This window comes from Aquarana catesbeiana, linkage group LG08 (assembly GCF_042186555.1).
Source record: "Aquarana catesbeiana isolate 2022-GZ linkage group LG08, ASM4218655v1, whole genome shotgun sequence".
In the NCBI taxonomy this organism is placed as follows: domain Eukaryota; kingdom Metazoa; phylum Chordata; class Amphibia; order Anura; family Ranidae; genus Aquarana; species Aquarana catesbeiana.
In genome coordinates, this window is record NC_133331.1 from 262,577,405 (window position 1) to 262,600,134 (window position 22,730).

At 43.4% G+C, this 22,730-nt stretch overlaps 1 protein-coding gene across 1 annotated transcript in view; it reads right to left on the bottom strand.

Annotated features, from left to right (window-relative positions):
* Positions 1 to 8,655: 8,655 nt before the first annotated feature.
* LOC141106392 (uncharacterized) overlaps positions 8,656 to 22,730 on the bottom strand; it is a 108,722-nt gene continuing 94,647 nt past the window's right edge. The window contains exons 6-7 of the mRNA XM_073597142.1: positions 17,946 to 18,068; positions 8,656 to 11,589 (exon numbers count right to left, since the gene is read on the bottom strand). Of these exons, the coding sequence (XP_073453243.1) occupies positions 11,479 to 11,589; positions 17,946 to 18,068 (234 nt within the window). The 3' untranslated portion in view covers positions 8,656 to 11,478. The remainder of the gene's footprint in view (positions 11,590 to 17,945; positions 18,069 to 22,730) is intronic.

The following is a 22,730-nucleotide window of genomic DNA, read 5'->3' on the forward strand; positions in this document are numbered from 1 at the left end:
ATATTCCAAAGTGTCCATATCTTGTTATATCGTTCATTTTGGTAGCATACTGTGAGAATGAGATCCTTCATTTTCTTGATTTCCTCTACTTTTTTAAGCCATAGGCCTATGGATGGAGCTTGTGTGGATTTCCAGCATAAGGGAATGCACACCTTGGCTGCGTCGAAAAGATGGCGGAGAATTGATTTTTTATAGGATTTACTAGGAATGTTAGATGCATGGAGCAAGAGGAAGGCTGGGTCGTTCAGAATTGGACGTTCCAGAAATTTCTGTGCTACTTGTTGGATTGTCTTCGAGAACTGATCTAATTTTGGACAGGACCAGAAGATGTGGAGAATTGTTCCCCTGTCTTCGTGGCACCTTCAGCAATGGTCTGAGGAGGAGGGAAAGATCTTTTACAATTTTGCGGGAGTGTTGTACCATCTGGTGGCAATTTTAAAATTTGTCTCCTGTATCTTGGTACATATGGAGGACTTATATGTAAAGGCGAGAATGTTTTGCCATTGAATTGCCGTAAGCTTATGCCCGATATCTGTCTCCCATGCACCCATCCAAGGCACAACAGCTGATAATCGTCAGGTGGCGTGATCAGTAACTGGTAGGCGGCCGATAGGGCATAAGGCAAGGTGCCATCCTCTGAACAATAGGTCTCAAAGGTGGTAAGATTTTGGCTAAAGTTGTCAGGAGAGGGTAAAGACCGGAGGAAGTGGTTCAGTTGGAGGGCTCTCCAGTGGTCTAACCTGAAGGGGCCCGTTATGTCCATGAGCTTTGAAAGGGATTACCAATTACTGTGGGTGAGGAAGTGAGATGCTTGAAAGTGGCCACTGTGTCTCAGGGAATGGAAAACAGAGTCCTTGAGCCGTGGGGGGAATATGGGATTCCCCAGTATCGGGTAGAGTGGAGAGTGGGTTGACGTAAGAGGGAACTTAATGAAAAGTGACAAGCAAATCCTCATAGTCAGCCCTACTAGCGGATGATTCTTTATGTCGTTTGGTATTAGTGGGTAGCACCAAGATGCCCTAGTGAGTAGGATGGTACTTTGAGACTGTTCCAGTCGCGGCCATAATTTGGTTGTTTGATGGCGGTTCCAGTCAATAAGTCTGGTTAGGTGCGTTGCCAGTTGGTATTACCATATGTCAGGTACCGCCAGTCTGCCGTAAGTTTTGGGAAATGAAAGTTGTCGTCTGTTTAATCTCGGTTGTTTGTGGGCCCATCTAAAGTCCGAGAACATTGTTGCAACCTGGTCGAAGTATTTAGAGGAGATATGGATCAGTACTGCCTAGAGGAGGTACAATAATTTGGGCAGAATGCACATCTCTACCCCGTCGAAGGCCTTCTCCACGTCGGTCACCAGGAATACACAAGGGATGCAATTTTTATTGACCACGTGTAAGAGGTTCAGGACTTTGGTTGTGTTGTCTATGGCTTCACGGGTGGATACGAATCCAACCTGATCTAAATGAATCAGGGTTGGGAGGTGTTCTTGGATTCTGGAGGCTATGACTTTTTTAGGATATTTTTAGGTCGATGTTGAGCACCGAAATCGTTCTGTAGCTGCCACATGAGGTGGGGTCTTTTCCCTCCTTGGGTATCACTGCTATGTGTGCCGTGAGTATATCGCGAAGGAATGTCGTGTCAGATCCTAAGGCGTTAAAGAACTTGTGCATAAATTTACCAAGGGATGACAGTAGGGTCTTGTAGTACACGATGGTAAAGCCACCTGGGCCTGGAGCCTTCCCCAATTTGATGGATCCAATCGTGCTTTGAATTTCCTCCAGTGTGAAGGGTTCGTCTAGTAGTTTGCTGACCTCCAGGGGTAGTTTGGGCATGTGGGAGTTAGCTAGATATTCTTCCGTATGGGTCGATGAAGAGTCCTTCTGAAGGTTATATAGGGATGAACAGTATCTTTGGAATTCCCTCGCAATGTTTTGGGGGAGGGAGACTTTTTGACCGTTTGGCGCCATTATGTGTGGTATGTAGTTCCCCAGCGCTTGTTCTCTCAGGGCTTTGGCCAGGAGTTTGCCATATTTATTGCCGGATTCGTAGGATATTCTCCGGTAAATCTGTATTTGTGCTTTGGCTTTAAAAAGCATTAGGTCTGCTATTTTTTTACGTAAGATCAGGAGTTTAGTCTCCAGGGAAGGTGTTTGGGCGTGTTTGTGTCGGGCTTCTACCATGTTTAATTTGTTAAGTAGGGAGGTCAGCTGAGAGGAGCGCTGTTTTTTAATGCGGGATCATATCATTTTTTTCTAAAAATTAGAGCTTTCTTTTGGTGGTATTTAATCACCGCTGGGTTTTTTCTTTTTTGCGATATAAGCGAAAAAAGAGCGAAAATGTTTTAGTTTCTATTGTAAAATTTTGCAAATAGGTCATTTTTCTTCATAAATTTGGGCCAAATTTTATACTGCTACATATCTTTGGTAAAAATAACCCAAATTAGTGGATATTATTTAGTGTGAAAGTTATAGGGTCTACAAGTTAGGGTATAAATCACTGAAAATTGATCACATCTGATCACACCTGATGTACTGAAGGCCTATCTCATTTCTTAAGACACTAACAATCAAGGAAAGTACAAATACCCCCCAAATGACACCTTTTTGTAAAGCAGACATTTCAAGGTATTTAGTAAGAGGCATGGTGAGTTTTTTGAAGTTTTTTCCCACAATTCTTGGGAAAATGAAGACTTTTTTTTTTTACTCAAACTTATTGTTCTGACAGGTTATTTCTTGAACACAGCATGCGTATACTTGCAACTACACCCAAAAATACATTCTGCTGCTCCTCCTGAGTATGGCGATACCACATGTGTGAGACTTTTACACAGCCTGGCTACATACATGCAGGGAGCACCTCCAGGCATTCTAGGAGCAAAATTACACATATAATTTCATGACGACCTATCTCACTTTTGAAGGCCCTGGAGCACCAGAACAATGGAAACGCCCAGGAAATGACCCCATTTTGGAAAGCAAACACCCCAACGTATAATCTATGAGACATAATGAGTCTTTTGAACGGTTCGTTTTTTTCCAGAAGTTTTCGGAAAACGTGGGAAAAAAATAAAAATATCTTATGAATCAACAACTTTGTGTAAAAAAAAATGTGTTTTCAACACATAGCATGTACATAGCAAAAATGACACCCCAAAATACATTTTGCTACTCCTCCTGAGTTTAACAATAGCACATGTGTGACACTTTTACACAGCCTGGCCACATACAGAGGCCCAACATCCAAATAGCACCTCCAGTCATTCTAGGAGCATAAATTACACATATAATTTCATGACTACCGATCATATTTTTGAAGGCCCTTCATATTTCTAACACATAACATGTACATATCAAAAAACAAAAGATTACCTGTGTTTTTAGTAGTGTAGTGGTCCACAGAGGAGAGCATCGGTCCAGTCAGGAGCCAGGTGCATCTGCGTTCTATAGAAAAATATGAATAACCCATATGGTCTAGTTAGAATACCCTTATGTGAAAGGGCAAAAAATTGAGTATAAAAAGTGAAAAAAGTGGTACTCACATAAAAACCACAGCTGAAATGTGCCAAGGGTCCATCAATGAGCCCACCCACCCAGATTCCCGCACCCTATAGGTGCAGAATGAAGGGGGGAGGGGAAGGGGCCACAGCGCGCATTGCAGCTCCCGGTTACCGGACAATGCCGGACCAACGGCCGCAGATGGAACGGATACAGCCGGTGACGGAAAAGGGGCAAGCTGCTGTAGTAATTATCTACATATAAGTGGTAACCTTTTTTGAACACGGGGTATGCAAGGTCCCACACAATTTTACCACCTATGTATGTGGGGCATTCATGGGGCTGAAGCTGGGAGTCTTTGCCCTCATAAATACGAAATGAGTACACGTATCCAGTGGCTCGGTCACATCATTTATTCAATTTCACCCCATACCTGGCTCTCTTACTTGGGATATACTGCTTGATATTCAGCCGGCCAGTAAAGTGGATACGGGATTCGTCTACACAAATATTTTGGTCAGGGATAAAGACTTCAGAAAATCGTTTGGTAAAAGAATTTATTAGGGGGCGAAGCTTATATAATTTGTCGTGGTTGGGATGATCTTGGGGAGGGCACTGCGAATTGTCATTGAAATGTAGGAAACGCATAATCATATTGTACCGTGTCCTGGACATAACAGAAGAATATATGGGCATGGGGTGGGTGGGCCAGTAGGCATGCAGTTCGTTTTTCTTTGTAAGCCCCATATTAAAAGTAAGGCCCAAGAACAATTTGAATTCGTCTAGTGTGAGACATCGCACAAGGAACGTACGGGCGTAGGACAAACTGAGATTGGCAGCAATAAATTGCTCTGCATAGAGATTTGTTTGGTCCACCATGTACTGCAACAAATTTTCCGGGAAAAACAAATTGAATTTTTCATATTTGGACTATTTCTAAGTGTTGGGCTGCACACCTGGTTGTGCAGTGAAAGGGGGGATTGTAGTGGATCCTGAGTTGGAAGGCAACCATAAGGGGTTTGCCAGGGCATCAGGAAGGTAGGACTGGCCGGATTCTTTGGGCTGGATGTGCAATTTCAGTACTTGTACTGGGCTCCTCTTCCTGGGGTCTGGCGCTGCTGGTGGTAGGCAGGTTTTTTGATCTAGGTCCTGATCTCCTTACTCTCTTAGGAGGGGCGGTTTCCTCCGCTGACTCAGACTCTGATCCACTACCCTCCACTGGCTTGTATTCAGAACCAGAATCGGATAATGAGAGCTCCCCGCTGCTCTCATCATCCGACATGGTAAGCATGTTATATGCCTCCTCAGCTGTGTAAACTCTTTGGGACGTGGTGGTGGTACTTTTGGCGGGCCTGTGTGACTGAACTGGTGGTGCTACTGACAGCTCACTGATGGTGGGCCTGTGTGATGGTACTGACAGGTTACTGATGGCCTGTGTGACGGTACTTATGGCAGGACTATGCGACGGTAGTGATGGCGGGCCTGTGTGACAGATGGGCTATGACAGCAATAGCGATACTAATAGCGGTACCATTAGTGGTACTAATGGTGGCCTGTGTGACAGATGGGGTGTCAGATCCAGATGTTACCGATGGCGGTGCTGATGGCAGTGGCTGTGCTGATGGTGGTACCGGTGCTGATGGTGGTGGCTGTGCTGATGGCGGTACCAATGGTGGTGCTGATGACGGGCTGTGACAGGTTCTGATGGGCTGTGACAGGTTCTGATGGGCTGTGACAGGTTCTCTTTATTGGTGGGGGGGTGCGTGTTGTGCAGACAGTAGATGTGTAAAAAAAAAGGTGTTTCACTCACTGATCAGATCTCTCCTTCTCTCTCCTCACACGATCAATGTGTGAGGAGAGAGAAGGAGAGATCCCTGGAAACCGTCACAGTGTTTATATTTTTGTGACCGGCTGTGATTAGACACGGCCGATCTTGTGGGTAAACAGCCATTTCATTGGCTGTTTACCCTGATCAGGATGGGGACACTCCAAGGGACACTCGCCATCTCCGATCGGTGCGCTGCGGGCTCCCGGCGACGCGCATTACGTGCGAGCCCGATTTGTTTTGACATGTAACCGGCTGATATTGGACACAGCCGATCACATGGTAAACAGCCAATTTCATTGGCTGTTTACCCTGATCAGGGATGCGCTGTGTCCGAGGGACATCCCCGATCGCCGTGATGCGCGCGTGGTTAATGAATACTCCGCAGATTGCTGCCTTGTGGGCTTCCCACACTGTCTAGGGTAGTAGTAATCTATTTCTTTGGTCATGTCTTTGAGTACTTCTTCATCTTGTAGGAGACTTTCATTTAGCCTCCAAGTTCTCGTCTAAAGCCCCATACACACTATCAGGTTTTCTGCTGATTCTTGTCTTCAGATTTACCAAAACCATGTAGTGCAAGGGCCTGCCTGATTGTATACAAATTGAAACTCCTATGGTTTGACCTCATATTATATGGTTTTGGTAAATCTGAAGACAAAAATCAGCAGAAAATCTGATAGCGTGTATGGGGCTTTAGAGGTGAGGTAATCAGTGCATAGGACATCTAGACCGGAGCATGGTCTGACCATGTAATATGCCCGATTGAGGGGTCGCAGACCGATTACAGTTGGGAGTGAGGGATGAGAAAGTAGTAAATTTTGGAATATTGTTTATGTGGTGGGGAGTAGAAAGTGTAATCCCTTTCAGAGGGATGAAGAAGGCCCCAGGCATCTATCAATTGTATTTTGTGTAAGGATCGGGCAATTCATTTCCGGGAGCTAGGGAGTATTGAGGACGACCTGAAGAGGTGTCCTTTGATGGTATTAGCGTGGTGTTAAAGTCGCCTCCGACTATCAATTGACCCCTTGCGAATTCGACTAGGTAAACTAGGGTTTTGGTGATAAAAAGGTCTTGGTGGGCATTGAGTGCATATAGGCTTGCTAAAGTTACTTCGGTACCGCCTATCGTGCCTGTGAGGAAGAGGTACGGTCCCCCCAGGTCTGCCTTCACGTCCACACAAGTACATGGGACCTTGGATGAAATCATTATGCACACGTCACGTGTTTTAGTAGACTCATTAGTGGAATGGTACACTGCCGGGAAAAACTTATTTTTTAGGTTAGGCAACTTGCCGTCCTTAAAATGTGTTTCCTGAATGAAAGCGACATCTGACTTCATGCGGTGTAGGTCTTACAATAGCATGCGTCTCTTTTCAGGGATGTTAAGGCCCTTTGCATTTAGTGAGAGCTTATTCACCACCTCCATGTCCCCAGTTGATGTAAAAGGAAAGGTGGGGGGGGGGGGGAGTGTAAGTGAGGGATATAGGATAGGTAGGAGATGGAAGCAGAACATATGGAGATGTAGAATCTTGTGCGGGCGAGTAGCCCACAAGAGAAGGTTTAAAGAGTGTTAGATAGTTAGTAGAAGGACCCACCTTAGTGGAGGAGAATTATAAGATGACAGCAAAATCTTGCTATTACGCTCTCCAGTTCCCAACGGAAGATGAGCGCTGGCCTATGGGGGAGTGTGGTCAGAGAGAGCTGGAAAGAGTCTCTCCAGCCACCCCTGACCGCCACCACCCTGTTGGGTTGCAATTTTTGTAGTGAACACTTATTGACAATGCGAAATGGCATACATTTGTACAGAACCTTAAATATGTAGCACAAACTTTATAACATTAACATACATAAATTAGAACAGTCCGAACCTTTGGAGATGTCCTATGTAATAACCAGGTAACTTTGGTCCCCTTGTCACCCTTCTAGTTATCGGGCTATTCCCCCACCTCAGCTGTCCCTCATTTGTACTGGGGGCAGCTCAGGGCGGCCTGATCCCCTCCCCCCTCGAAGGTAGTCACCCCATCTGTTCCCCACCCACTGCTGTGCATCCCACAAGGTGAGGGCAGGCTCCCCAGAAGGCAGAACAGCAGTGCAGGCTGCAAATCTCATTCAAGCCCAGGAGCTCACGTCTCTGACTTCAGTAACTGCTCTTTTGTGCTTTCTGCCCCTAAATCTGTTCAGACACGAAGTCCCTATGGGTGCGTAATTTCCATGAGGGGAGGCCCCGGTCGCCCCCCGGCGGGACAGGAGTTTACCCGCCCCTCGAGGGGGGCCCCGCCGAGACATCCCCCAGACGGACAGAGATCAGTGCCTATGCACCCAGCCTGAACCGAAATGGTGACCCCCTACACGGGGTAAAACATTAGGGCCCTAAGTCCCCAAGGCTGCAAGGAGACTAAAGTACAGACTAATCAAAGTACGCCCCATCAGAGTATTTAACAACTGTAGGCATTATAAAGAAAGCCCCCACACATGCATAGGAGAAGAGGGGGAGCCACATATAGTCATTCCACTCGAGCGTACTTTCACCTTTTAATGCTGTTATTGTCTGTTCATCCAGCATGATGGGTGACAGATGTATGGGTTTCTGTCCAAAACTTACGTGTGTCAGAGAAGGGCCCATGTGTAGTAGTGTCAGGTTTGAAGGGGATCAAGCATCCCATGGGTGAGGGGTTCCAAAAAAGGGGGGGGAAGGGGGGGTCTCCAGTAGGTTCTAATTTTAGGACACTCCCACCAAATGTGAAGCATAGAGCCTCATAGATTACAACCCCTGAAGCACTCTGCGATGGCTGTATTATACATCCTGAACAGGCACGTAACTAGATACCCTCTAGTCAGTACTTTAAAGACTGGCCTCTATCAGAGAAATGTTCAAGATGCCTTTGTAGGAGACTTAAAATCTGGGATACCAAGACTCCAAGTCCTCAGCACAGTTAGGGTCCCTCTCCCAGGCTAGCATGTATGGTTGTTTCATCGTCTTTTCTATTTTACTGTAAAAATGGGTAATTTATTGTGTTTCTGAGCACTGAAGTTTGATAAAGTGCATTTTTCCCTGGAAAATTTGGCTTGGATAAATGGCTGTGCATATATTGTGTGACATAAAAAAAAACAAAAACCAGTTAAATCTTCAGGGCCTCTGCTTTCAAAAAATATATGTTTGTGGGTTCTAAGTAATTTTCTAGCAAAAATATCTGATCTTAACATGTACAGTATGTGAAAGATGTCAGAACTGATCAGGGCAATTTATACATACAGTGAGAATATAAAGCACGGTGGGGAAGTCTGTCTGGTAAACACTCAAAAATCACATTGTAAAAAGAAGACACATTCCTGTACTTCATAACGTAAAGTGCAATTTTTATTCAAATAAGTTATTTCATTTCTATTTTCTAATTATCTCCAAAGACTGATAATCTTCTTGATGAGTTTATAATCACATTATAGAGAACCTGCCTGGTCAAAACATTATACATGCTAAACATAACCCCTGAAGTGAATAGAAAAGCATATATTTTTTAAAACATTCATCATTGTTGTGCCCCTTTATCTTACATATTCAGATCCTTGACTTCTCTATTGACTTGCAGCTAAGTTTCCGCTGCCTTTTCCAACCTATTGGCTATTGAATTAGACTATTGAATGTCATAGGAAGTGGATGAATTTGTGGAGCATTCATCCAAACTTAAAGGGCTTCCTGGGCAGATAGGAAATGATCTGAAGATTGACAAGATACCTCATTTTAGGGCTTTTAATAGCTGATATACTATGACCAAACAGATTGCGATTAGGAATCAGTACATGGCATGAAAGTTTTTCACATTTAATGCAAATATTACAAAAGTGTATGAATATATTGCACAATCATCATTAAAGTAAATTATGCTTAGGTCCTAAAGCAAAACGCCAGCCTAAATATATCTATAGACATAGATGTATATTTTTTTATTTCAATGTAAATGGACTGGAGAAGAGTTCAAATTATGGTACATAATAAAAAAACTCTATGCTACCAGAAACTGCTGATGGTAGGTTTTCCCTACATATATATGAGGCTATTCCAAAAGTAATGCAAACGTGGGCATAAGCTTTGTATTAGCTTACATAGGTGATTCAAATTTCACCTGCTGGTAGAGTAACTCTTCCTCTATAGTAACTCTTCTTCTTTTTCATTACAGGTTAATAATGGATTCCAAGTGAAAGCAATGTGCCGTTATTGAATTCTTGATGAAGGAGGGGTGCAGGCTGTCATTCATGGTCTTCTATTAGGTGGTTTGTCTTCAGTGCTGGTTTCCCCTTTTTTAAGTTTCTTCATCCATCTGTGCACATTGCGCTTGTCCATGGTGTCATCTCCATAAACATTCTGTAGACTTCTGTAGACTTCTGTGGATGTCGGACAGCCTGCATTCCTCCTTCATCAAGAACTCAATTGCTGCACGTTGCTTCTGCTTGGAGTCCATTATTAACCTGCAATGAAAAAGAAGGTGGTTTACCATAGAGGAAGAGTTAATGTACCAACATGTGAAATTTGAACAACCTATGCAATTTAGTAAAAAGGTTCTGCCCACTTTTGTATCACTTTCAGTACAGTCCTTGTACGACTTTCATTACTATCCAGTTGAGTCCAGCAATGTACATTATTATTATATTATTATTATACAGGATTTATATAATGCCAACAATCCTCCCTTAAGATCCTTGTCTAACATCCAAACAGGAACAATCTGACATTATGAGCCCGCAGACAGTTGTAACATTCCATAGTTACATGGGTAGAAGGAAAAGAAGATAAGGGTGTGAACTGTGAACCTAAAAACGGTTACCCCGGAATTTTCTACATGGGTCATTTAGTCAGCATTCACACCAGAGTAGAGCATAAGCAAAACATACAGTATTCCAGGCATTTTTACATGTGTATCAAATGTAAGGGGTTCGAACATTAGGGGTTTGTTTTCTGGACTGGGCAATGAGAAAATAGCAGTTCTAGAGAAGAAGAGGAGTTCTTCAGGTGAAAAAGCATGTTAAATCTAGGTATCACACATTTAAAGGTGCTTCTATTGAAGTGTATGGGGTCCAAAAACACCAGAGTATGCCCAGAAAAAAAGGCTTGTGCGCTTTTTGAGTGTAGGGTGTAGGGTGTGGAGCACAGGGTGACTGAGCATACAAGTGTGAATGGGAACAATTAGAAAGACTGGAATTCTGCATGTTGAACGTAGGCAGGTGTAGGGAGGCAAGCTGTCTTGATCACCAATGTCAATGGGGATGAAGGTGAAGGTAAATCAAAAAAATTCAGTTACCACCAGAACAGGAATGGAGAGGAAATCTTCCAAAGGGGAGACTTGTTCCCTTGATAACTGTCTACAAGATAATATCCCTCACATTGGAGAGATATCTTCTTAGTTTATGTTGAGTCTAAAGGATGGGAAGCAAAGGGAAATCTCCCTAAAGAGAAAAAAACTGCAATTTTAATTCTCCACCACTGTACCCAAAATTAAAAAAGCTTTGGCTTTAGGAATACTTAGTGACATTTTTTCTTTTTCTTTTCTTTGAGAAGGCCAAGCCAGCAGGGAAAGTTGAAGGATAGCTGCACTTTTAGTAACTTGCACCTTCCTTGCTTACTTGAATCTGATGGATTAAAGCATGGGGTTAAAATTTCCTTTCCGCCTGGGTAGCCAATCCCCATAGACTTCTAAGGGGCTGATCCTGGAAATGCTTGGCAAAGGAACCCATATATATTTATTGGTATCGACTAGGCAGGCATTACCAGAGGATTAAAAAAAGTTTGTCCCCTTTCAACTTTTATATCGCACACACGTATTCTTGTTATAAGAATAAGTTTGATTCTGCCAAAGAAAGCCTAAAGTTTAATCACAAGTTTTGGTTTGATTTACGCTTGAAAGAATTAATGAAAACACTTTATGTATATCAATCATGTTTAAGGTCCCATATTTGATTAGGACTTACTGAAGAGATACTTGATTAATTTAATAATAGAAAATTTGTGGCATGAATAGCCACTTTAGAAACACCCTGATGAATCTCAAAAATCTAGTGACATCATCTGGATCCTCAAATTAGTATTCATAAATCACTAATTCATAACCAACAGGCTGCATTCCCACAGAAAGTGATCCATGCCATAAAATTTGTAGGTGTTGGGTTTCCTTTAATATGTTGGTGTAGCTTTGACTTCTGTGGCTGTATAGGGTGGTGGTTGAACAGGAAATTCAGGAAAAGCATCAGGTCTCTTCATACCATCATTCGGTATCACGTACACCTTGAGAAAAAAACAAAGCAAAAAAAGTGATCAAGAAGTTCCTTCAAAAGGTAGGGCCAACCAGCATTGATGTATTTTGTTTTGGGTAGGTGCTGGAAAGTCTGGTCACTTGCTTTTAATTGCATGTTACAATCCTCTAACGGTTTGAGGGCAACCAAATAACAAATAATAATGCACACATAATATAAAATTATTACAGCTTTTATTGCAATCAGTAAATCACCATTAAAAGTTTAAAGTTGCCCAAGACATTAATTAGTTTGACACCATCTGTTTACATTGTGTGTTATCCATCTACTGGGTGGTACCCCAAAGACCATTCTTTGCTGCACAACCATGGAATTACTGATTGTAATGTGCTTTGATGGAACAGGAATTCCAACATGTTTCGAATTTAGGATATATTTTCTTCCTCTGGGATATAGTGCTATCCTGAAAAGAAGATGTAACTAGACTAATTCTGAAATATTCAAATGAACATCAAGATATTCCTAAGATTATTACAAAACATTGGTCTATACTAATAGAGGACCCTTTGGTAGGACAATTTGTAACTCCAACTCCTTTTATTGAGTTTGCCCTTTGTATGTTATAGATGATCACCTAGTCCACAGTGAATAAAAGAGTGATGGGAGAAAGGATCCGTGCAAAGATCTGCTTACGTTTCCTTGTGGCGCGTGTACACATTGCCCATTAAAAAAAACAAAAAATAGGAAAATCATTTTTATTACCTAATTGAGAACATTTTAAGCCTGAACACATTGAAGGCAACCAAATATAATGCACAGTTGTGTGGCAATTGACAAAGTCCCATTAGAGGATTGTAACATGAAATTGCTAGTATATAGGGATGGTGGCAACCATTTGCTCCTAACTGAGTAGACCACATTTTTTGGTCACCTGCTGTTTTCTCTGGAGGAAACCAGAATAGGGAGAGCTTTCTCTGAGGCGCCAACCCTCTTTGTAGTGCTAACAAACCTTAATAAATCTAAAATATTCCATCATCCAATGCATTCAGAGCAGATGGACATGATCTCTTGCTGTGGCTATTGTACTGTCACAGACGGTGCCACAGGCTCTCAGAATACCCAAACAGTGATTGGATGCTAGTGCTTTTCTGCTGATGGTTCTCCTCCCAGCACCTGATTTTGATGAATACATTTAGACCAATTTAACACCTGTTCATTAAGCCTTTCCCGCCGACGTAACACATATATGTGGCCCCACTGCACTGGGCTTTTTTCCCCGTGAGGCTACATATATGAGTATCTCCTTTTTGTTCTGGGAGCACCCTCACAAAGCACTCCCAGCACACAGACCGGGTCTCACGGAGAGCCCCGGTCCTCTGTACTAATGATCGGGACCCGAATCTCCAGATTTTGGGTCACCTGATCACTGTGGTAGCCAGTGCCATCTTAAGAGCATTATAGGCCCCCGGGCAATACAGTGCACTGGGGCCCTGTCTACACAATCACGCACGATTGCCCATCAAATGCAGCTTTACTGTGCCCGTGAATGCAGCCTCACTGTGCCCGTGAATGCAGCCTCACTGTGCCCATCAAATGCAGCCTCACTGTGCCCGTGAATGCAGCCTCACTGTTCCCACCATTGCAATGTTGCTAGGTGTGAAAAAGACCAGGGGCTTCAGCCCGAAGTTCAAGACCGGCGGGGGCGGCAGGGAGGGGGGGGGTGTTAGGCTCACTTGCTGGTTGCTGCCTGTTTTACCAGTGCCCATCCATGCTGACCACTAAACTGACCTACCAGACTCCTACACTATTGATCCCCCTGACACCTACACTGACCCCCCCTGACACCTACACTGATCCCTCTCCTGACGCATACACTGATCCCTCTCTTGACACATACACTGATCCCCCCCTGACACATACACCAATCCCCCCTTCGACACATACACCGATTCCCCCCCCCCCGACACATACACCGATCCCTCTCCCCGACACATACACCGATCCTTCTCCTGACACATACACCGATCCCTCTCCTGACACATACACCGATCCCTCTCCTGACACATACACCGATCCCTCTCCTGACACATACACCGATCCCTCTCCTGACACATACACCGATCCCCCCCCGACACATACACCGATCCCTCTCCTGACACATACACCGATCCCTCTCCTGACACATACACCGACCCCCCCCGACACATACACCGATCCCTCTCCTGACACATACACCGATCCCTCTCCTGACACATACACCGATCCCCCTGACACATACACCGATCCCTCTCCTGACACATACACCGATCCCTCTCCTGACACATACACCGATCCCCCTGACACATACACCGACCCCCCCCCGACACATACACCGATCCCCCTGACACATACACCGATCCCCCCCCGACACATACACCAATCCCTCTCCTGACACATACACCGATCCCCCCCCGACACATACACCGATCCCTCTCCTGACACATACACCGATCCCCACCTGACACATACACCGATCCCCCCCCCGACACATACACCGATCCCCCCCTGACACATACACCGATCCCTCTCCTGACACATACACCGATCCCTCTCCTGTCACATAAATCAAAGAAAAGCACCCAGAGCACCAGCTCAAGAAGAGAAATTAATAATGGCACACCTACGTATACTTCAATAGATAGTGACTGTACCTACCTAAATTGTTCAAAAAGTACACGTGGTGAATGAGCTGGTAATAGAAAAGAAACTTATGCTCAAATATTGTTTACATGCAGTCACTCCTCACTATCCTTAGGTATAAGCAGGCGAGGAATTGAATAGAAGGTAGTGGCCGCAGAGCAGTTGGCAGCAAGCGAAGAGTTAACATAACTTTTCTCTACAGAGCAAACATAGATTAGACTTGCAGCAGAAGCAGGAAGTAAATCAACAGGCTTCATTGTGGGATACAGCACATCATATACACACTCACACACACTCACATGCAGACCCATACAAATCCATACACACATGACTATAGGATTCGTCAACTGCGGTCTTACACTTATCTTACACCTATAATAACCACACAACGCTGCGTGACATGGGTTTTAATGGCCACAACAGCCTTTTATTAACCAAAATATATATAACCATAAACAGAACAATTTTTAACACCAGGAGGGGGTCTTTGGGGTCCCATTTTTCTCCATAACACTGTGACCTCAGCTGTGCCCCAGCCGGCTCGAGGACATTGTGACTTTCCAAATTTCTCTATCCCTTGGGACCTAAGTCCTGGGAAAACCACCAACAATCCACCAAGGTGGGATCCCATACCCTGTATGGGTCCCCCAAAATTTAATAAACTGTTTCAACTCTTGACCCCCCCAAAGACCCCCTGACCCGCCAGCTGCTGTGACAAATTTTTTGCAAGAAACTATAAATATATATATTTATTCATTTTTTTTTTTTTTTTCAAAAAAAGGAAAAACCCATAACCAAATGTAGGGTGGGAGGGAGGGAACTTCTACCAACAAGGAATAATCTGGAATGATTTCCCAACAGCCTGTGCAACTTCCCAAGCCCTTTTCCTGCTCCACCCCAAACACCTGACTTGCTCCTCCAATAAGGTAAGCTATCCTTTTCCCAAACTAACTCAGTAAAAATATTTTATCCCCTACCGACCTGTTCCTCCCATAGTCATGCCGACCCTCCGTCTAGATTTTCCTCCAGGTCACACTTGCAGCACTGTAAACTGACCTGCTGAACTTTTGTGTAGACCCCTCGCCCCTGGCATTCTCTGCTACACATGGGGGAGGGGGCGTGGCTGAGCCGAGACTGAGGGGGCGGTTTTCTTTCTTTAGTGAATGCAGCCAGCAGGAGCCAGGAGGAGAACTCAGTGAGTGAAATCACAGGGCAGCTCTAAAGGGATCTGCAATCACTTGTGTTGGCGAAGGGACAGGAGGTGTTATAGGAAGGACAGCCCGATGTGCTCTAGACTGGCTACCATGTGACCCCCCCTACTTTTCTTCTCACATGTAAACTCTGCCTCCACAGAACCTGTCTAGCCTTTGTCCCAGCCCCGCTCTTACCTTATATTTGCAAATTTTAGCCAGGAGTCGGGGGCGGAGCTGGGAGAGAGAGCCACTCTGATCAGAGGTAGCTTCCTCCACAGTGTGTCTGGACAGAAGTTTGGAGCCGCCCATCCCGACATCAGTGCTTAAATTTGACAGCTCCACTCTCACTGCACCTGCAATCCCCCGGCTTGCCCACCAATCACTGGATGTTTACACTCGAGGCATGAGAAATACAAGACCCGGGGCTTTTTGGGGACGCTGGGCAGGTGGGGGCCCCCCAGGCAACTGCCCAGCGTGCCCATGCAAAAAGACGGCCCTGGTGGTAGCCTCTGATTGGCTACCCTGATTGCCCCTGTGTTTTTCTCTCTCTGAGAATGGAGAGGAAAGATGCAATGTATCTTTCTCTTTCCTTGCAGAGAAGAAAAAAAAGTGTGTGTAAAAAAAAAAAAATACAAATAGATAAGAAAAAACACCTTGATCTAGGTTAGTACCAGGGTTAGTGTTTGGGTCAAGTAAGGGTCAAATGTCAAGGTCAGGGTCAGTATAATTTGGTCTGGATTTTCTTTTTAATTATTTTTTTAAATTAGTATCAGTGTCAGTTACTGTCAGTGTGTTTTAGGTAGGACAAAAAAAAGAAGAAGCAAAATACGCACTATTGCTTATGAGCTGTACTACGGGTACAAACAACAAATAACATATATGTGGTATCGCTAGGAGCAGGAGAATTTATTTTGGATTGTCCTTTGGTGGAGGGTTATGGTAGTAATAAGAAATATACAGCTAAATTTAATGTTTTTTTTTTTACTACTTGGGGCCCGTTTTTTCCTTTGATAATAAAAAAAATCAGGAGGTATCCATAACCATTTACTACCAAATAAAAGCCCTATTTGTCCCCAAAAAAACTCACCTGGATGCACAAAGTAGTTGTGATGATATGTACAGATTTACTAACCCATGTCAAAGTTGCAAAAGTGTGCTTAGGCATTAAGATTTTTTTTAATCCCTTCACGCCTAAGGGTAAAACAAGACAACAGAGGAGCTGGAACTGGCATCTTAACAGAAAACCTTTCCACCTTAGTGGCCTTAAGCTAGCTGAGACTTTAGCTTGCTAATGCCTTATGCCCCGTACACACGGTCGGACATTGATCGGACATTCTGACAACAAAATCCTAGGATTTTTTCCGATGGATGTTGGCTCAAACTTGTCTTGCATACACACGGTCACACAAAGTTGTCAGAAAATCAGATCATTCTGAAAGTGGTGACGTAAAACACGTAGGTCGGGACTATAAACGGGGCAGTAGCCAAAAGCTTTCGTCTCTTTATTTATTCTGAGCATGCGTGGCACTTTGTGCATCGGATTTGTGTACACACGATCGGAATTTCCGACAACGGATTTTGTTGTCGGAAAATTTTATAGCCTACTCTCAAACTTTGTGTGTCGGAAAATCCGATGGAAAATGTGTGATGGAGCCCACACACGGTCGGAATTTCCGACAACAAGGTCCTATCACACATTTTCCGTCGGAAAATCCGACCGTGTGTACGGGGCATTAATGTTGCTGTAACACTGGAAAGGGGGACAGGTAAAAATATTATAGCAGAAAACTATGCACAAGAAGGGGATACCCAGTAACAGTCCAAGCGGTTTGTCTTCAACTTTTTTCAGCAACAGAAAAACACAACAAATGCAGGAGGGCTTTGTTTTTTGTCATAGCCATTGTGTACAAACAAAACATCTGCTTGTCCCAGTTACAAACTAAATTGAGGTCAGTTCCTAAGTAACAAGGTTCACAAAAAAAAACAAAAACACGCAGAAATGTACCTTTTATGCCGCGTACACACGGCCGGACTTCCCGTCAGAAAAAGTCCGATGGGACTGTGTATGCCCCATCAGACTTTTTCTGTCGGCATTTCCGACGGACTCAGATATAGAACATGTTCTAAATCTTTCCATCGGAAATGTCGATGGAGTTTAGCCTGTTGGCAAGTCCGGCCGTGTGCACGCGGCATATGTGTTCTGTCAGCAGTCAACCTTTTCACACAGCAGCAGGCCACAACAGCACAAAGAGACAGATAGGGAAAGAGAGCCCTGTGGACAGCTGGGACTAATAATAGTCTAGCTACCAGGTAAGATGTAGATCTAGATTATTCCAATAATAGCTCTACAAAGCCTCACGAACAGGACTTATTAAGATTCTGAGACAACAAAAATTGTTTTTCCATCAGTCGTAAACTCTGGAGCCCTTCATAATGTGCACCTAAGAAACCTAAGTGAAACATATACACTATCCACAATCTAGAGCCAGTGACTCACACTCCATATATCTCTTACCTGGGGGGCAGTTGATTTTACTTCGGAAAGGGACCGGCATCCAAAAATAGAGATGATAAGCGTAACGAAGGACAGCAGCACATTGGTTATAAGCAGAAGAGAGAGGATTACATAAGTGGCATTCTGTAAATACAAAAACAAGTCCATAAAAAATCAGTAGTTGTCCCTATTAAGATCAAACATTATTTTTTAGGGTTAGAATTAGGTGTTTACGGGTTTGAGGTGCCACATAACCCACATTAAAACATTTTTTTTCAATAAATGCTGTATTACATGCTGTTCATACTTCATCTCCACCTTCTGTTCATGTCCCCAATGCAGCTATGGATTTTGCAGCTGGGGTGGAAACTCTGCACATGCTCAGTTTTCAGTGAGTTTATTTCCTCCCTGTCATATCTGAGCAGCCCATGTGACTACATATGTGGGAGTATACACAGTGGTGAATGACAGCCCACTTCCTCTCTCTTCCACCATACCCACTAACCAGCTAAACATAATTGGGGCAGGATATTACATGTAGATTAATGGAGGCTTCACCTCTCTCCTTTTCTAAGACACAGGCTGGAGTAGCGTGACACAGCTTGTGACTGGCAGAAATCTGTCCACACCATGTTATTGTAAAAAAAAAAATGGATTTCAAATATATATATTTGATTGACAATTTAAATCCGTTTATAGATATTCATTATTTATTTTTACTCTGTATTCCAAAGGCTGTTCTTTTTTTATTTTGAACATGTGACCAGCAGCAGAGGACTAGAAGCTCCTCTTGCTTATGCTTCCCTGCAGAGAGAGCTGGGTCATGTGACAGCTGTATATCAATTAGGAAAAGGGTATTTAAAAGTTTTTTGGTATTAAAATAATTACAGTGCCATCATCCACATACAGAAATAGAAGGGACAATGCAAATTAACATTAGACAGTGTGTGTTTAGTATCACTTTAAAGGGGAGTCAAGTGTTAAAGTGTACCTTATGTAAAAAACATAAATGTGCATGTATTGCAGAGTTCTCTCTGTGGTTTGTCTCTTTAAAAATGCTGCAAGTACTGAAAGTGGACCTTCAGTAATTGTTTCATCTTTCCATCTATTAAATCTTCTGCCCTTGTTGTTTTAACTGTGGATAGTAAAAAAAAAAAATCTGCCAGTAAATACCTTATACAGCTCACTTTCTCGTTCTTTTCTGGTCATGTCTCGTCATTAGCCTAGGCTTATGATATCATGCACAGCTCTCTCTCACTCTTGTGAGAGTTTGCCAGCAAGGGAGGGGGGTGAGTCTTAAGAGGGTCAGTGAGAGCTGCAGAGCTGGAGGTGTACCTCTGTGTGTCTGTTTAAATCCAGGAAGTGAACAGGAAGCAGCTTCAGCTGCCCACAGTTAAAATGGATGCAGCCAGACTTAGTGGATGGAGATTTCTGCAGCATATTTGGCAAGTACAGAATTACAGTATATATAAAATAATATGCAAAGTGGTTGGAGGATAGCTTCAGAATGGCAAAGATGTTTTTATTACAAATTATGTGAGCAGACTGCAGTTCCTCTTGAAGAATGCCTGTTGACCCTATCAGAAATCCAATGAGCTCCTCACTTTCTGTGCACTCTTCCAGTGAATTTCAGTGCACTGAATGCAATCGTATGGAGATAAAAAGTGGGGGAGATATGCTGTAGTTCAAATCAGGATGAAACAGCCATTCACTGGAACTAAGGGGCCAAGCCCAATGCCTGAAAAACAACCCCACTCCATAATCCCTCTTCCACCAAATGATTTGGATCAGTGCACCAAGCAAGGTCCATAAAGACATGGATGAGTGAGTTTGGGGTGGAGGAACTTGACTGGCCTGCACAGAGTCCTGAACTCAACCAGATAGAACACCATTGGGATGAATTAGATGAGAAGGCCTGGCTTGCAGTCTCCACTCTAATATCAGTGCCTGACCTCACAAATGCGCTTCTGGAAGAATGGTCAAACATTCCCATAGACACACTCCTAAACCTTGTGGACAGCCTTCCCAGAAGAGTTGAAGCTGGTATAGCTGCAAAGGGTGGGCCAACTCAATATTGAACCCTACGGACTAATGCCGCGTACACACGATCGGACATTCCGACAACGAAATCCTGGGATTTATTTCCGATGGATGTTCGTTCAAACTTGTCTTACATACACATGGTCACACAAATGTTCCGAACGTCAAGAACGCGGTGACGTACAACACGTAGGACGAGCCAAGAAAAATGAAGTTCAATAGCCAGTGCGGCTCTTCTGCTTGATTCTGAGCATGCGTGGAATTTTGTGCGTCGGAATTGTGTACACACGATCAGAATTTCTAACAACGGATTTTGTTGTCGGAAAATTTGAGAACCAGCTCTCAAATTTTTGTTGCCGGAAATTCCAACAAAAAATGTCCGATTGAGCCTACACACGGTCGAAATTTCCGACAACAGGCTCCCATCGAACATTTGTTGTCGGAAATTCCGATCGTGTGTACGCAGCATTAGACTGGAATGCCATTAAAGTTCATGTGCGTGAAATGGCAGGCGTCCCAATACTGTTGAGAATATAGTGTATGTTGAACCTCTATAAAGTTCTATGAGCACAGATCTTTTGGTTTCCCTGTAGCAAAAGGAATGCAGGCACATCAGTCCATCTATCAGACCAAAATTGAGAACACACATATATTGAATGTTGTTTTCCCTAGTAACTAGCTTTCCACTGGCTAAAAAAAAGGTCAAGACTCAGGCTTAGCACTTGTACAAATGTTAAAAAAAATCCTGTAAAATGAACTAAGACACTCAGCTTAAGTCCCAAGTAAACATACCAGAAGCAATGCAATGCTCTGTAGCTGTGTACATTTCATCTGTAGTATATACAGGCATCTACAGGGCTTTGTTATCTGATACTGTTCTATTGTGCATAATACATAAAACATAAACCCAATAATGACCGGTTCTCGTTAACTTCATTCAACTTATATAGTGTGATGTACAGCTCTCAGCATATGAAGTAGGAATGCTTAGATAGGCTAGTTGTTTTCACATGGGCTGCCATATGTGCAGTTGTATGAGTATCCATGGCACCACTACCCCTGACAACCAATTATTTTTGAGGGCTGCCATATGTGCAGTTGTATGAGTATTTATGGTACCACTACCCCTGACAACCAATCATTTTTGAGGGCCTATTTGATATAAGGGTTTGTACTTCTCAAAACCCTAATCTTCCCCTGGAAGTTGGTTATTAAGGAGCTGTAAATCAGTCACAATAGTGTATCCTTGGAAGGAATTTAGGGTGGACCTTTACCATCATCTTTCACTTTCCATAATTTTCTCCCCCCAACCCTCCCCTTAATTACACAATCAACAATTTTGGTTTAGGGGGTTAGGTGGCTTTCCAGTTGGACCTAGGCCCACACTTCCTGCTTTCTCACCTAGACAAGAATGACGTCAACTCACTCTTCTGCCCAAACCCTCTTGGGATACCAACATCACACATCCCTGGATACCACATCAGGGAGCAGCCCAAAGAACCTAGAAGAGACAGCTGGCTTCCTGATGAAGTCAGATGAGAAGATGATGGCTCTGGACCCACAGTGCTGAGGCAGAGCAGTGGCTTCTTCCAAACAACACTGGGCAGGTGAATATGTTTTTTGTGAATAGCCCAGGGGACAAGGTAGGAGGATGAAAAAAAAAAAGAAAAAACTGACAGGTGGATCTCATCATGGTTGTGTGAAAAAGACTTAGGAATATGATTCTAATATACTTTTTAAAGTTCATATCAACTTTTAGTTTGGATTGTACTACAAAGAAAAATAGAATTCTAATGCCGCGTACACACGATCGGACATTCTGACAACAAAACCGTGGATGTTTTTCTGGCGGATGTTGGCTCAAACTTGTCTTGCATACACACGGCCGCACAAATGTTGTCGGAAATTCCGAACGTCTAGAACGCGGTGACGTACAACACGTACGACGAGCCAAGAAAAATGAAGTTCAATAACTAGTGCGGCTCTTCTGCTTGATTCCGAGCATGCGTGGAATTTTGTGCGTCAGAATTGTGTACACACAATTGGAATTTCCGACAACGGATTTTGTTGTCGAAAAATTTGAGAACCAGATCTTAAATTTTTATTGTCGGAAATTCCGACAACAAATGTCCGATGGAGCCTACACATGGTCGGAATTTCCGACAACAAGCTCACATGGAACATTTGTTGTCGGAAATTCTGACCATGTGTACGCGGCATAAGAGTTAACAGTTCACCTACTACAAGGAACTGAATTGAGCAGCTCGCTGACCATGCAATTTAGTGTTATATTAAACTTAAACTTCTGGAGTGGAGCTTCTGGGTACCAAATTTGGAATTTATATTACAAGATGTTGCTTTTAACACTATGAACCAGTCTCAAAACTGTGCTGACAGGGGCTCTGTGATGGACAGATACCATCATGACCATCTACATTTCATCATGTCTGCATGTCAGGCCCTGCAGAGGATTGGACTGGACCTGAGACTGTTACTCCATGACCTATCATCTCTAATTATGTTAGTAAAAATAATAATATTAATTTTTTTTTTTTTTACCTGTGTGTGTTATTATTTCTTGGTATTACAAAAGAAGGCCTACATTTCATATGTAATGGGTTCCATCCAATGAATTCTAAGTGGATTAGCACCAAACACTACAAATGGAATAGAAGTCCAAAGTGTTGGTTCAAGCCCAAGCAATAGAGTGGTATGAAATCTCTGTCAGGTTTTATTGCTGTTGTGGTCCCTTCTATTTCAAGAACA